Source organism: Seriola lalandi, unplaced genomic scaffold (assembly GCF_002814215.2).
Source record: "Seriola lalandi dorsalis isolate HSWRI2012SDOR001 ecotype SW California unplaced genomic scaffold, Sedor1 jcf7180002054881, whole genome shotgun sequence".
Lineage (NCBI taxonomy): Eukaryota > Metazoa > Chordata > Actinopteri > Carangiformes > Carangidae > Seriola > Seriola lalandi.
This window is the reverse complement of record NW_019525434.1, coordinates 623,476-639,213: the sequence shown is the minus strand read 5'-3', so window position 1 is coordinate 639,213 and position 15,738 is coordinate 623,476. Positions and strand designations below refer to the sequence as shown.

Genomic DNA, 15,738 nt, shown 5'->3' with positions numbered 1-15,738 from the left:
GCATGAATGCAAAATAGGATGGGAGATGGGAGGTCCAGTGTTACAGACAAAGCAAGAAAGGGGGAGGTTAAGGGAAAAAAAGAAGACAAAGACATGAGGCAGAGGGAAAATTCAAGAGGAGAATGGGAAATTAAGATGACACATTGAGGAATGGAAAAGTTTGGAGAGATCTGAAGACAGGAAGAAGGAGAGAAAGAGAAAATAACTTTTGATAGACATGTAAGTTGAAAGCTATGGGGAAGACTATCCCTTGGGAAAGCCTGAGCAAGCAGATTCATTAACTATATGAGCTCTGTCAAGTCTAGTCTGTCAGTACCTACTTTACGTCAAAGATCCTTTCAGGAGGAACAGTCGCATACAGTTAGTTAAATGGCCAGTGGTGACCGGTCAGGTACTTAAATGGATACAGCTACAGCGGCATGAACGTGACTGTCCTCACCAGGAGCAGGATTTGTGGATGCCCAATGAGAGCCAGCGCTGTAGAGAGCTTCCTGCGGGTGCCACAACTGTAACCGTCGGTAATGATATTTCTGTGGTAGTTGAGCTCCAGCCTCTTCAGTAGGTAGTTCACCACCTTTAAGGAAAACATTGAAGGGATTACACAGAGGATAAATACAATGAAGTCTTTAATGCACTAATCTTCACTAAAAGATGGCTACACTATTGAGTCACATTTATAAGATTTAAAGCCAATTACAATTATAGCCTAGCAGAATGTTTCACCTTTTAGAGTGAGACTTTGTAAAATACAGTGGCAACTACAGGATAATGGTGAATACCGATAGAGTGTGACAGAGGTAGAGAGTAGAGTAGAGTAAAGAGGACTCATCAAGTCAGTGAACTGACTCAAAAAGAGGCAGGAAGTGTTTTTTCTTCTTTCAGAATGATGTGATAGATCAGTCATCACTTTTAAATGTGACTTTTCAAAGCAAAATCAAATGGAATCTCTGCAGTATAAACACACTAAAAGCCACCCATGCAGCTTCCACATAAATCTGTTATTTTAAAACTCACTTTTATCATTACAAATGATAGAAATACAATAAAACTGTAAGGTGACATCATTTGCTTTTTCTTTCAAATAAGTTTATATCTGCAGGAAGCCAAGGGAGAACACCACCATGGTTCTGCTGCAAACTGATAATCAACGTAGTAGATGTGGAATGCATTAACTGTCATCTACCGCACCTTCAATGACTGTGATGATTGCTCTGTGTGGCTGCATGAGGAATATGTGACAATTTCACAGAACAGTGTGCTGTTCACTGTTGTTTCATGAACATGAAGATGAAGTCAACCACTCATCTGTGGCTCCAGCTGATCTAAACAACACAGGAGCTTTGCAGGAAGCTGACTGTCCATCCCTTTTAACCCATCAACTGGAGGCCCCTCTCTCTGGAGGAAAAGTTCAATATCCCACTACACACACAATTCAGAACCTGACCACAGCAGGAAAAGGTAGATTTACAGAAAGATTATTCTGAGGGCAAAGTGTGCCCCTCCACCTTACTGGCTACTTGATATTCATTCTTTTCTGTTATTGCCTCCTCCTATTCTGTCCAGTATAGCCGCACAGCAAATAACTGAGGTATCTATCTGTCCCACTCCCATGCATATTTAATTTTGTTTGAACAACAACAATGACTTAACTTGGCAACTTTACTCTATCTAAACTCCATCCTGTCCTGAGGCTGCAACTTTAGAGAACAGGGACTGACACAGCATAATTTGGTGACTATCAGTTTATCCTGTGTGTTAAACCACACTGAAAACAGGAATGAAATCCCTTAATGGCATCATAACCATTTCAGTCACCTAAAAATCTCCCTTGCCTATTAATCACATGAAATAGTGTGCTGTAAATACCAGTTCACTTTCCAATAGCTTGAGGTGATTTCCCATCGGTAAGCTTTAACCTATTTCCCCCATCAGCTTGCTAGTTTTGAAACCACGTCAATGAGGCAAGCCAATGCAATAGATAGCTTAGTTCACTTTGATTCGTTGTAAGAGCATTCGATTTTTCTGTATGTTATCAGAGCGCTGTGTTACTGCATAACATACAAATACAGTTTTAGCAGCTACATTTGAGTGATTAGCACTGGAAACATAGTGCAGCATCTTCCTGACAGTGTTGTTTTTTTTATGTTCTCTCATAAAAGCCCCTTTCTATCACCTTTGATGTAACAGCTCATTAAGCCTGACAAAACCATGTCAATGTGAAATGACCCCATTAAGGCTTGTCTCATTATCCACAGCTAGGGGACTGTCAGTGAGAGACAACATAAGAGGAACTCTATATATAACCTCATCTTTGTGAATTAGCCCAACATCGATGCCATCACCATTACAACCATTGTTGTCATTTCCCTGACCAGAGAGGAGAAGCTTCAACGATGATGATCAGAGCCAGGCGCATCCATTGCTGTGCCTCGCTGTTTGCGTAACTACATGTGTTTTCTGTGTTCATACTGGCTAATGTATGTGCGCAACTGCGTTTCTAACATGACTGTGGCTTACAGGAGCAATCAATATCTTTGTGCTTCTGCATCCTAAATTGTGAAATCATACACAGAGAGAGACACAGATAAATGTTTTTCCTGCATACAATTTAGAATTGTCATGTTTTCTACAAACTTTCACCCACTTTAGAGCTGTTTCTTTTTCTTCTCTTTCTTTTTGTGAAAAAAAAGAAGAAAATATCAAGATGGAAAATCAGAAATCACATCATCTTTTGATTGGTTGCTCTGCAGATTCTTCTCATGTCAGCAGCAACAGCAGCTAAAGACAGGCACTCTCAGTAATCACCACAGAAACAAGATTGATTAGTTCTCAGAAAGATAAATGGGAAGAATGGGGCTAAAGTGACATGTCAAATGAGATCCTCTCATCATCAAAGTATCGTTTAAATGTAAATTGTCTGCACTGAAGCATACAGCATCAACTTAATTCTGAAGTTTGGATTGCATGAGCTGACAACAAAAGCGTTTCTATTTTGCCCCAGATAGTACAGCTTTCAGCACACATCACTCAACACTTCACACCCTCTGATTCAGTATGCATGGAAGCATCAACAGTTCAACGGTCCTGCAGAGGGAGTGCATCTTTGAATTTATATCTGATCCTGTGTCATTTTGTGAACGGTGTTATCGCCACCCGAGGCTTTGAAAGGCAGCACAGAGTCTGCAGCTCCTCCTTACCCCTTCTATCTCCCTCTTTGAGATGCCTCGAATGCGAGCGTAGAAGTACAAGTGCTCCTCTCCAGTGAGCAGATTGTCCAGTGCATCCACCTGGGGACAGTAGCCGATGTTAATTCCCTGGTTGCGGCACTCCATGATGTCTACCAACCGCCTGGGAAAAAAAAAATACAAAGAAATACATCACATGTAGGATGTTTCAGAGGACCTGTTGTCTGTCGTGTGCCGTGTTGGGAATGGCCACCAACGCAGAGCAGGAATTGGGAGCCAGGCTCATGAGTACAGCGGCGCTTTATACTTTCATAGGAGAGCTTCAGATACAGGGATAAGATACAGCTGCTATTTGCTAAATCCCACACCATTATGTTGAAAATTTGGCTGATGCAAAGCAATAACATCCCTCATTTGTGGATATTTGTGTTACACAAATTTAATCTAGCCCAAATTCATTAAGCAGTGCAGCTTGAGCGCCTGTAAAAATTAAATCAAAGCAATGGGTTTACTTCTGTCGTATCCTCTTCTCAAAGATCATCTTTAGTTTGCAGGAAAATGTAGGTAGTGACTTTAAGATTATTAGCCTGACACCACCACATCTTCAGTGTACAGATTGTATCTATTTGTGACAACAGCAAGCTAGGTGAAACACACCTGAATCCCTAAACAGTTCATTTTGGAAGCAATTAACAACGATCAAATGCAAACACGCTGTTGGTCACATTTGCACGTTGTGTGAACAACTAAATGAATGTGCAGCTTACCCATCCCAGTCCCTGATCTGTGCTGTGCCATCGGTGGGGCTAACATCTCCAGTCAGCATCTTGAAGGTGGTAGTTTTTCCTGCTCCGTTCACTCCCAGCAGACCAAAGCACTGTAAACAATCCCTCACTTCTTAGTGATCCTGAAGCATTCAACCACTATACAGTACTATGATACAATGATTAGACTGATGTTCATGTCAATATTCTGATCTAAGACTTGTGAGTCAGGTATTTACTACATCATTACACAAAGTGACAAGCACCTATCTACAAATCTACTTTAGCAATACTGCTGACTTTCAGATTGATGGAAAGATGGTGGATTAATAGATTACTGCACAGTTATGCTGTTGTCACAAGAGGTTGATTATTCATAAAATAACCCCCCTCTTTCTTATCAATAGTAATCCATATTCCTATTCCTTAGACTTACCTCTCCTGCAGGGATGCCCACAGAGACCCTCTTGACAGCATGGACCTTCCTCTTAAGGTGATGATAGACCTTAGTGAGCTGGTTGACCTGCAGTATGTCTGAGCTGGCAGCTCCAATGGACACCCGTTGGTGCTCAGCTGCCACATCCACATCCTCATCCTCGTCCTCACGAGCCACCTGTGGCACTGCCTTCCTGCCCCAAATCAGATGCCTGCAAGGGGGGGCAGTAATAGGTGTCACAGTTAATGTGAGTAACTGACAGAGACACAGAAAATGCCCCATTAGGTCTGTGTGTGTGCTTTTAAACATAAGTGTTTCAGGCTTCTGATATCTTTGGGGCTCATAATATATTACTTTTATTTTTCAAAATAACTTAAAAGTGGCTCTGATGCCCAATCAACCGCTCATTTGCATATTCTCTGCATTTATGTCTCACTTTCGTATTCTGGACTGCGAGAGAGTCAATTCCACATTCTCTACATGCAGTTTAGTCTCAATCCAATTACAAGGCTGGATGTGTACACAGGACTTCAGGATAATTTCTCATCATCACGTCTCTGGCTTCAGTTTTCCTTACCTGACTTTGCGCAGGAGAAACTTGTTGAGCAGGAGGCGCATGGTGAAGAAGACCACGCCTTGGATGAAGGAGGAGATGAACATCCAGCCCAGGGCGTCTGTGGAGAATGGGTTCCGATAGGCGTCAATGCCATAGCCACTGAGGATCTGGACCTCTATATTCATCCTAGCCAGCTGCATCAGCCCGTTCCCGAAGTTGAACTGGGGGAAGATGAGGAAGGCGTGGCTCAGCTTTTCGAAGATGTCTTTGATGGCCTGCAGGAGGAAAAGGACAGAATAGATGGGGTTGAGATATTGTATTGTAATTCTCACTTTAACGTCATTGGAAATGTGAGGTGTGTTTGCCCTTCTCACTCCTCTGCAGCTCAGTATCACCACAGCTACAGAGGCTGACAACGTTTCATCCAACAGTTGAACACTCACACATTTAAGTGTGTTTCTAAATACTTCAGTATTCATATTCAGTTCCTAACAAACAGTATCTCGACTTTAATCTGACCTCTGGGTTGCGCATTGAAATTTGTCCAAGGAAGTAGAGGATGGAGGTGGACATGATTGTGTTGATACTGATGAAGAGGTTGATGCACACATAGGTGATGAAGGCCATTTCTGCATCCTTGAAGACGCTTGATAACAGATACATCCAGGGGAAGGTAGCAAACCTGAGGGATTGACAAAGGCAGGAGACTTGAAACACAGCATCAAATAAAAATAACTCCACACATACACCTTAAAATAGCCCTGCTGTGATCTGCCTGGGTTGGTTTCAAATGCAGGATACGCACAAAGACAAACACACAAAGTGGATATAGAAAATTTATATAGTCCTTCTCACAAATGCACTTTCTAAAATGACAGGATCTTGCATTTTTTAACTGAAGTGGTTCAGGCCTTTAACAGGCTAAATAGAGTGTCTGTGAGATGAAAATAGGCACCAAAGAATACTGGAAAGGGAAAGGGGGGAAAAAAAATACCACACCATGACAAGGGTAAACATTCAGTCATGACGCCAAAAGAGAGGAAGATAAATTACTTCTCCCTTTATTCCCCTGCTGGCAGAACATCCTTTTCCTTCTTTTTTTGTTCTCTCCTTTCTCTCACATAATCTGCTTGTTCATTTGATTGGGGTGTCTGGGTCAGAGAGACAGAGGGAAGAGAAGGAGGTAGAAAGAGATGAAAAAGAAGAAAGAGGGGTGGGAAAAGAAAGAGACAGACACAAACAGATAGAGCTAGACAGAGACAAAGCATCTGCGTTCCATGCCCGAAAAAAAAAAAAGGTGCTTGGTAGGCAGACTGTGGGTGCCAAGGCATGACAAGGAACAGAAGCAAGAAGGCTGCAGACCAGACCAGGTGGGTGCAGCCTGACAGATGGAGCGCTGTGATTATTCATTGCTTGGGAGGGAGACATCTGTCTGATAAATGAGGAGCAGAGTGCTGACTTGGCCTCCTAAGATCTAGGGCTTAGGACGAGTCCTGCGACAGCAACGGCAAACACAGGAGGCAAAACCTCTGCTACAGCTGGTAAATGATGTAAATAATCCCAGTGATGCAGAGTCAGAAAACATGGCACATTATTGGTTTGACGCCTTCCCCAAATCTACACCTCACAGTCAGACTGATTTCAAAATCTCAGTATGTCGAGCTAGATAGCCTCTATCTGACACAAAGTCATACTGATTGAGGGTGGTGGTATTATTTTAAAGGTTTTTTTGGGGGGGGGTCTTTCTCACACATATCAACTTGGATGCATACACCTATAGTACACTGTCCTGATTGTACTCACACATCTACTTACTACTGTGTAGGTTTGTGGCTCTCTGGCACAGTGGCGTTGCAGTGGCTGTTTTCAGGCTTTAAAAAACTGAGCCTGTGACATGAGAGACTTTGGCCCAATCACAGGTCTCTTTACAGAGAGAGAGCGTTCCTACCGGCTGCTCTACAAATGCGGATGTGAGTGCATGTCTCTTCAGATGGACAAGTGTCAGTATCGGTGAAGCGCTTCAGAGAGGTCATCTATATGTTTGTCCATTATGTCCATTATCGTATTTATCCTCTGTGTCATCATTTGTCTTGTATGCCATCCTCTATGTTTTTTTTTTAAATTTTTTTAATGTTCTGTCATGATATTTCACCAATAAAAAAAAAAAACAGGTTTATTGTTATGGATGCAAGTCCTGTTGCTTCATGATCTCCCGTCCTTCCCTCTCTCTAGCGTCTTTGACTTGAATGGGATCAACATGTTGGTAGTGACTTTTCTATCAGCCTTTCAGTCCTACCACCATCTGCCTTAGTAAGAAATTCTGAAAAAATTGAGCTGTGTAGTTTGAAAAACAAGCAGCCTCCTTATGCTCCGTGCTGTGAATCCAACCCGGTGATACACAATGTAACATGCAGTAGAGGCCAGAAAGAACAGTGAATACATGAGGACATGCTTTTGAAGATTTAGAAACCTTTGTTAGATTAAATTATTTTGATGAATCCTGTGCAAGAAACACACAGTCAGTTCGAATGAGGATAGATTCCTGGACAGGATAGACTTGTCCAGGAAATTTCACTGTTAGGCCATAAAAATTCCTTGGATGCTTTGGGTGCATGTAGAGGATGATTGTCTTACTACAGAATGAAGCGCCATTCAATGAGTTTGCTTGAATCTGAGCAGCACCGATGTTTCTGGAAACTTTGCATTCATCATACAATTGCCCTCAGCAGTCACGTTACCATTGAACACAAGGTTGAGTGGCAGCCAAACATACCGATGCTGTGGTTCAGGCTGATCTTTGCTTACTAGGTCTTTTGCATCTTGTGATGAACTTTTTTCTCAAAGGACAACCTCCACATAAAGTGGTAGTAAACCTGGCCAAACTGCTCGTTCTCAACCTGTACGATTGTGTCACCTTTGGGTTTGCTGCCCCACGTCAGACTTACATTTAGCAATGCTGCCAGGTTCTGAGATCTTAGCAAATATTTCAGTGAGAGCAATGTGATTAGCTCCCAAGTTGTAATAATATGTATTCTTCCTTTGAAAACAAGAATTGATAGAAAATGTCTATAAACAGCACAAGCCAAAACACCAACAATATCGTAAACTGACAGTAATTTCTCGGCAGATTTACTAAATCCACTTCCTCCCGATTTACTGACCCGAAGAGCACAAGAAGGAGGGTGATGGCCCCCAAATTTTGCCGTTCTGTGAATGCTGGAATCTGGAAGGCTGCGATCACACCGACAGTCAAAGCCACAGGGATCATATAGATGACCTGTTGAAAAAGATGAAACATGATGTACAGTAGCAACTCAACGGCATGTCATTTAAATGAAAAAAAAAAGATTCTTAATTGATCATGAATCTAAAAATACCATAACTAACTGGCTTTTGCTTTTATTAAGCATGATTTTGAGTCACAAGTATTCGACTACATTTAACCGAGTTGGGGAGATGATTGTCTGGCTCTGTTGTCAGACCATTACAAGATCTCACCATGTCATATAAGAAGTTCACAGCCCAGTAGAAGGGCTCTCCGACGCCGGCGATGTGCTGGAGCCTCTTGGAGCCACTGTGGTGCTCGTTCACTTCATAGATGGCAAAACTGGCTGTTGTGATTGAGAAGCCCGTCAGCACACACATAGCCACGAGGATCTGGAGCATTCCCTGAACACTGTGGGGAGAAAATAGGATCATTCAAATGACAATGACAACACTGATGTCATTAATTATCAGGCACGTCCGTAATTAGTGTATTATCATTCATCCGCATAAACTCTATTAACAGATAATATATTGTGCTGCGCTCCTTCAGTTTTCGCTTCTTTCTGTACTCACTGCAGAAGAGGCCACAGTGCTATAGTAGCTAGAGGTTTAGATCCAAGGAAGAAGTGTGCAAATCGATACACTCTTGTGTGCTGAGTCACTTTGGATAAAGCAGCGTGGTGTAAATCTTTTCAGAAAACAATAGCCCCATCTTAAAGTCCTCCTACAAACTATCATGTCTTCGCCTGCTGGGACCTGACTCATTTGAACTGTTCAAGTGGCTCACAATAAACTGAATTCCATTCATAACAAATAGCTCTTTCAGAAGAAGAGCTCGCGTCTCACCTCTGACAAGATAATAACTGCAGGAGAAACAGATGGCTTCAAGTCGAGAACAACTTCATACTTCTATTGCTGTATAGTCAGTATGCACAGTGGTGCTGCGGTGAGGCTGTAAAGCCTATTGTCCAGCCTAGACGCCAGACAACCAGCTGAGGCTTTAATCCTTCAGTATCTCTTGAACCTAGTCCACTCCTTCAAATTTTCTTGATGCCACTAACTATTCGTCTCCCATGCTCCGTGCTCCCATGCCTGCTGCTATATAGCATGCTACTGTGGTATTTTTACTTCTCTCCTTTGACCAGGGTACAAAAACACCAACCAAACAAAATGAGCTGCATAACACTAAACAAGCTGGCAGAGTGACCAAGTGAGAAGGAGAGAGAGAGTAGCAGAGAGGGACATGTGGTGGGCGTCCACTAACTACAGAGGATAGCCAGCAGCAGCAGCAGCTACTGAGAAGGCTTGTTATCAGTATGGCCAAGATAGCCTAAGAATTTTTCCCATGGGCACAGCGGCCACATTGTGAGAATCAAGACATTTGAAGTAATAAGCCTGCTGTATCTTTAACACAGCTCAGGCCAAATCAATACATCCAGCAAGGAAGCAGAATGTCCCTGGATGGAGGGGGGTAATTGTGCACTTGCAGCTGCTGCATTACCTTAGCAGGCTAACAGCTAATAAATGCTACACACACAAAAGTAAATGTGGAGCATGTGGAGGAACTGGACACCAGTGAACACTGAAAGTGAGATTGTTAGTGGTACTGCTAATAAGGCTCTGGAGAGGATGGACCTTCACAGACCTTCGCAATGATTGATTTAATTTGATCCACTGGAACGTCTATGTTTGCGCACATACATGTAAGCACACACAGACCTGCACTCACTCTGCAGTCTGGATCTCTAAAACAGAATGTGGAGTATTTTAAATAAACCCATTTTGGGAAGTGGGGTAGAATCAATCCACCTCTGTGCTAATTTATCTCGAGCTCAGCCAAGCAACAGTCAATAATATTCATCATGTCTGACTAATTTTGTAATATTTTCACCAATTAGAATGCTAATGAGGATCTTTTTCGCAAGAGCAGCCATTGGTATTGTTTTATACCAACAGTTGGTTCAGCAGAGGGAAGAATTTTTAAGTGTAGTCCTTACACTGCATCTTCATCATCCGCCCGACCGAAATAGGGGTGACTGGAAACTGAAATGGCTGTATGAGAAAAAAAAAAAACAGATCATTGTGTTAGCAATAGAAAAACAACAGCACACAGCCTATTTTTCAGCACAGAAACCAAATGAGCAATGATATTCTCTTAGCCTGGGACACAGTCAGTTGAAAAATATTGTGCAAGATGATTTCATTTGCCAGTACACACAAAGGAAATTGAATTTTCTTTATCATTTTTTCAGGGTCTTTCTAGATGCTCACAGACATGAACTGCTCCCCTACATGTCTCTGTTTACATTTCCCGAAATAGAATAGTATGAGGTCACCCAAAGCACAGCAGCCTCAGAGCAGGTTGCAGGTTGAGCACCTTGCCGAAGGACACTTTGGTAGATATGATAGATTATATTGACTAATCTGAAGTTGGATGTTCCCTAATGTGGTTTGTATCTTTTCCAATGGAAAACAACTACTGCTGAAGCTTATTTTCATCATCAATGTATCTGCAGACTTCTTGATGCATCGATTAATTGTTAAGTCGGAAAAATGTCAAAAAAAGGGGGAAAAAAAATCCTGTCACAATTTCTCAGAGCTCCAAATCATGTATCTAAATTGCTAATTTTATCTGACCAACAGTTGAAAACCCTAAGTTATTATTTATGGCATCATAGAGGGCAAAGAAAACCACCAAATATTCACTTTTGAAAAACTGAAACCAGTGATTTCAAACAATGAATTGACTAGGAAATTTGTTACTGATTTTACTGTTCATCAAATAATAGATCAACTCACTAAATGAGAAAAATGCATCATGATTTATAACATTTTTTTATAACATTTTAGTTCCAACTGCCTGAAGCTGAAAGTGTTTTTTTTCCTTTACTTTTTAAAGTAAAAAACAAGGATTCTTTTCTATTCACATCTTCTAAAGGTGGCTTATTAAACAGTTGAGTAACAGTAAATTTTCTCTGTGGTATGGGGTAGACAGACTTTCAATTCTGCAAGAGTAGCATGAAAAAACAGTTTGATGCAGACCTCTACAGGGTCCCAACCCGGAGTTTATACTGCAGGACACAATGTGATGGTTAGGGTTTCACATCTGACAGAGAAATGATCACCTTGAAAAGTAATCTCCCTGGATCTCCACCCATGACACCCTCTAACACGCCCTGACACCGCTGGGAGTTAGCAGGTAACATTTAAATGATTACAGTCTACCCTCAAGCATTTTTATCATCTATTGGGGAAGAAATGTGTGTGTGCATATAGTTCTGTGCATGCACTGTATGTTTTTATGAGCTTTTATTTATGTGCATTTGTTTGTGTGTGTGTGTGTGTGTGTGTGTGTGTGTGTGTGCGTGTGTGTGTGTGTGTGTGTGTGTGTATGTGTGTTAACTCCTGCCTGCAGGCAGATGGTCAGGGCGATGCTCAGAGCTGAAACAGTGCTGAAAACGTGGGCCAGCCTCGTTCTCTTTAGCATAGCTCCCCAGTGAGCAGCACTCATCAGTATTCACTATGCATAGTGATGTGAGTGTGAAGGCCACACAGCACCCCCTGCCTTTAATCCAGTGAAATGAACCATGAGTAAACACTGTTTACAGCTTTCTTTATATTTAGAACACAAAATGCACAGGGTGGTCAATCAGTGGCACCTTCTTTATACCAATGTGCACAACCCTAGTCTCTCACATCTCTTTCACACGTTTGACTCTTCTAATCTTTGACAATAGCCAGGGTGTCTGCATGAATACAATATAATCCCTCCGATCGTAATATGAATAGACCTTTTCTAAAATCACTAAAATAGTTAACAGCAACAAACAATGTCACAATGTCAAAAACTTAGATAGCGGTGAGCTTTAGCGTCTTTGTATGTTTAGGGACCTTTATCAGTTAAACTGAAACCTCAGACTGTGTCCTTTGCCTGTGATTGAAGTTTTACACTTTACTTGCCAACTTACCATATTTACGCGGATCCTTGTCTGCCGGAAGATTGGAGCGCAAGATGAGGTTGTTGAGGCTGCTTAAGTATGCTGGCATTGTGTGGTGGCCCTCAGGGTTGAACCAGACCTACCCCCATGTACAAACACAGACAGGTACACACGCACATGCACACGCACACGCACACACGCACACACACACACACACACACACACACACACACACACACACACACACACACACACACATTCATAGAGGGTGTCACTCGCATTGCTACGGATCAGGGTATGCAAGTCTACTGCATCTCTACAAAATGCAGTCGTCATCACCTGAGGACATTTACACACTAAAACAGTGGCACTGTTGCTGCAGTAAAGCTTATTTATGATGACACTGATGGTATAACAATGCAGCTCCATCTGCAAGCCTTAAACTTGTAGACAAACAACTTTAGTTAGGATGTTATGTTTTACCTTTCAACAGCTCATCAGTACAGCAATTAAAGTGATAATGAAACAGGAAGCAGGAAAGCGGGAGAGAATTTACCTTAGACAGAGTACGGTTTTTTGGCACTGCTCGAAGGTCCATTTGTAAATCAGGAGGAAGCTGCATTCCCAAATCAAAGCCACCATACCTGAAAAAAAGAAATTGGACACATATCGATCAAAACAAAGAGCTCTGAATGTTGCTGAGAAATTAGATGTGACAATTTCTCTTAATCAAAGCAAATCCGCACAAGCAGATGAGATGCACTTTGGGGTAAAAGCTTCTGACTCGACATTAACAGTATGATTAATGTGATCAGTTACTAGAAGCCCATTGGTATCAAGCTGATCAACCAGGGAGACTCAGGTTTTAGGCCTTAACTAATTTTATTTTACATCAAGACAACAACGCTTTCTTTACCAGTTTTAAGTATTTAAAGCATCCCAGGTGATTGACATATTTCAATTGAAAGAATTAAAGTCTTTAAATTTACAGTTGGAGAATCAAAATTAATTTTATGTTTGGGTCAATGGACTCTGAGGTGATAAAAAAACTAAAAATAATGAGCCTCATGCATTATTTTCAAACTATCTCAAATTAGGTTAACTCATCAAAATGATGAAATATTGTGAAATGTAATTCTAAAATAGGAAATGATAGCGCCTATTACCACTGAGAACACAGCTTTCTACAACTATAAATGATATGCGGGCTAAATTGTCAACGTAGCTACATTAAGAAAACGTAAACACAAGCTACATTCACCTGTTTCTGATGAAGTCATTGGCTGTGGTCACCAGGTAGTTCTCCACATTGATGCCACTGAGGTTATAAACAATCTGAGACGAAGGGATCCTCTTGTGCGGCGGCTGGAAGTTGTCCTCATCACAAACCTGCAGTTTATGGAAGAGACAGAGGCATCACACTTGTCCTGTTTCAAACAATCACGTTCAAGAACACACACGCTCACACACACCCACACACACACGCATGCACGCACACACTCGCTCTTCTCAGTGAATCCAGTCTCACCTGTTCCTGACGGGTGCATTTACAGATACTAAATGGTTTGGAGCTGTTCCCTCTGGAACTCCAGTTGTTTGTGTTTCTTGTGCAGACCCTTAAAAAAGAAACATTCACAAAGTGAAATGGTGGCAGCCTGCAGTGCGTGATAATGCCACAAGCCTATCCCCAGGCACACCCACGAACACATGTAGAGACCGAGTTGATGACGGCATGCACCAATACCTATGTATGTGTGTAGAAATCTGCAAGCATTCATGAAGAGATCAGGACCTATATATTTCTCTGATATAACACTGTTTTCAAAGCTGTTTAATGTATCATATTGTGAGAAATTTGTGCTTGTGTGGTTTGATGTTCAACTCCCCCACATTTTGTTTTCTGCCAAATGTTTTCCGGGACACTATGTGCAGATCAAAAACGCGTTTGTAGCAGTACACATGTCTTTGCACACTTGGACACTGAAATGCAGCCTGTTACTTTAGATAGAAATTAGTCAACAGCAGTCACCCATGGAGGAAAGTCACGGGACCATAGAGTATATTCCAGTAAACTATGTAAATGAAGCACCCTTTCAGTCCCTGTCACGGTGTTATTATAAGACATCATGAGGAAAACACGGAGGCTCTTTTGCACCATATGTTTTTTTTTTGTTTGTTTATTTTTGGCAGAGAATTTTGAAATGCCTCCGAGGTCTGGTTTATGAGTGCCAACACTGATTTGAGTGCCTGTAAGGGGAAAATCTGCCCTATAAACACTGGGTGTTTATGGAATACAAATGATGCTCTCACATCACAGAGTCCTGCTGCAGGCTTTCAGCCACATACGTTGAGCTGAGCAGGAGAAAAATAGAGAGGAGGGACATGAGAGACACCAGAGAGGGAGCAGCAGGATGCGGAGGGAGACAGACAAGTAAAATGAAACAAGGTGAGAGAGGAGTCATGAAAAGAATGACAATGAGTGAAACATGAAAACATTATATGTGTGGAAAAGGGTGGAACGCAGAGAAACTGAGCACAGGCGTCCAGAGTATCACTAACAAATCTATCACATTCAGGAAAAAAAACAAAAAACAGCTGGTATTTGAGGAGTGATTACATACGAGTTATCGGATTTGTTGAAGCAGGCGTTATCGATCCCAGGGAATGACATCATGGTGTCCACCAGCTGCTTGGAGTTGGGATTTTGGTTTCTGTGGAGAAAATAATTAGTCAGCCTTTAATCAAGCATAACACATACATTTTATAACAATGTAGAAAAGCAGACAAAAGGTTGTTTCATAAGGCTCTCATACAGCATCAGCAGACAGATAAATGGATTTTGTCTCGGTAGCTGGGGTTTTATGAAGAATTACAATTCGAGGATAGCATTTATCAAAGTATTCTTTTTAGAAATCTAGCTTGAGAGCAATTTACTACCTCACCACTTTGTCAATAAAATCACCCTACCAGTGATTGTAATATAACATCTTTGCTGTGAGGGGGCTGGGCTGGTAAAACGAGAGTTAGGACATTTGATTGGCCACTTTAGTGGATTTCTTTCATTTGCATGTACATTCACATTGTTCATTCAGGGAAGAAAGAAAAACACAGCGCTCTGACAAAATTTGATAAAATTTGATACTCTAGTGTCACAATCTATAGTTATAATGACAGCAGAGACAGCAAGACTGGAACATATTCGACCCTCAACAAGTTATAACCTCATTCATCGGCGCTCGCCCCTCAGCTCCAATCCTGAACTCATCAAAAATAAATAAATAAATATTGTTTTCCAATCTCTTTTGTGTATCAGGCCAAAGAGAGCCCGGGTTGAGCGTCGATCCGGTCTTTGATATGGATTGGCACCTCAGCATTTTCTCCCTTGCCATATATTCCCTTGATCAAACAACAGCGCTTGTCAACAATGAAGACATCTCGCAACCTCCTGGCACTCTTAATCTCTCCAACTTTGATCTCACTCACATTCTTTCTCATTCCTCCCCGTCCTCAAGGTCCATCTGCCCTTGAACGAACTACAGCTTCAAATTCATTTTCTAACAAGTGAGACATGTTGCTGCCCGCCCCCTCCCCC

General features: G+C 41.7%; 1 protein-coding gene across 1 annotated transcript in view; it reads right to left on the bottom strand.

Moving 5' to 3' along the window:
• abca12 (ATP-binding cassette, sub-family A (ABC1), member 12) overlaps positions 1-15,738 on the bottom strand; it is a 64,365-nt gene that overhangs the window by 3,568 nt on the left and 45,059 nt on the right. Inside the window, exons 52-65 of the mRNA XM_023428595.2 lie at positions 14,768-14,857; positions 13,675-13,762; positions 13,408-13,535; positions 12,703-12,790; positions 12,177-12,285; positions 10,206-10,260; positions 8,440-8,617; positions 8,103-8,218; positions 5,461-5,623; positions 4,963-5,216; positions 4,386-4,596; positions 3,953-4,062; positions 3,198-3,348; positions 440-574 (exon numbers count right to left, since the gene is read on the bottom strand). Coding sequence (XP_023284363.1) covers positions 440-574; positions 3,198-3,348; positions 3,953-4,062; positions 4,386-4,596; positions 4,963-5,216; positions 5,461-5,623; positions 8,103-8,218; positions 8,440-8,617; positions 10,206-10,260; positions 12,177-12,285; positions 12,703-12,790; positions 13,408-13,535; positions 13,675-13,762; positions 14,768-14,857 — 1,876 coding nt within the window. The remainder of the gene's footprint in view (positions 1-439; positions 575-3,197; positions 3,349-3,952; positions 4,063-4,385; positions 4,597-4,962; positions 5,217-5,460; positions 5,624-8,102; positions 8,219-8,439; positions 8,618-10,205; positions 10,261-12,176; positions 12,286-12,702; positions 12,791-13,407; positions 13,536-13,674; positions 13,763-14,767; positions 14,858-15,738) is intronic.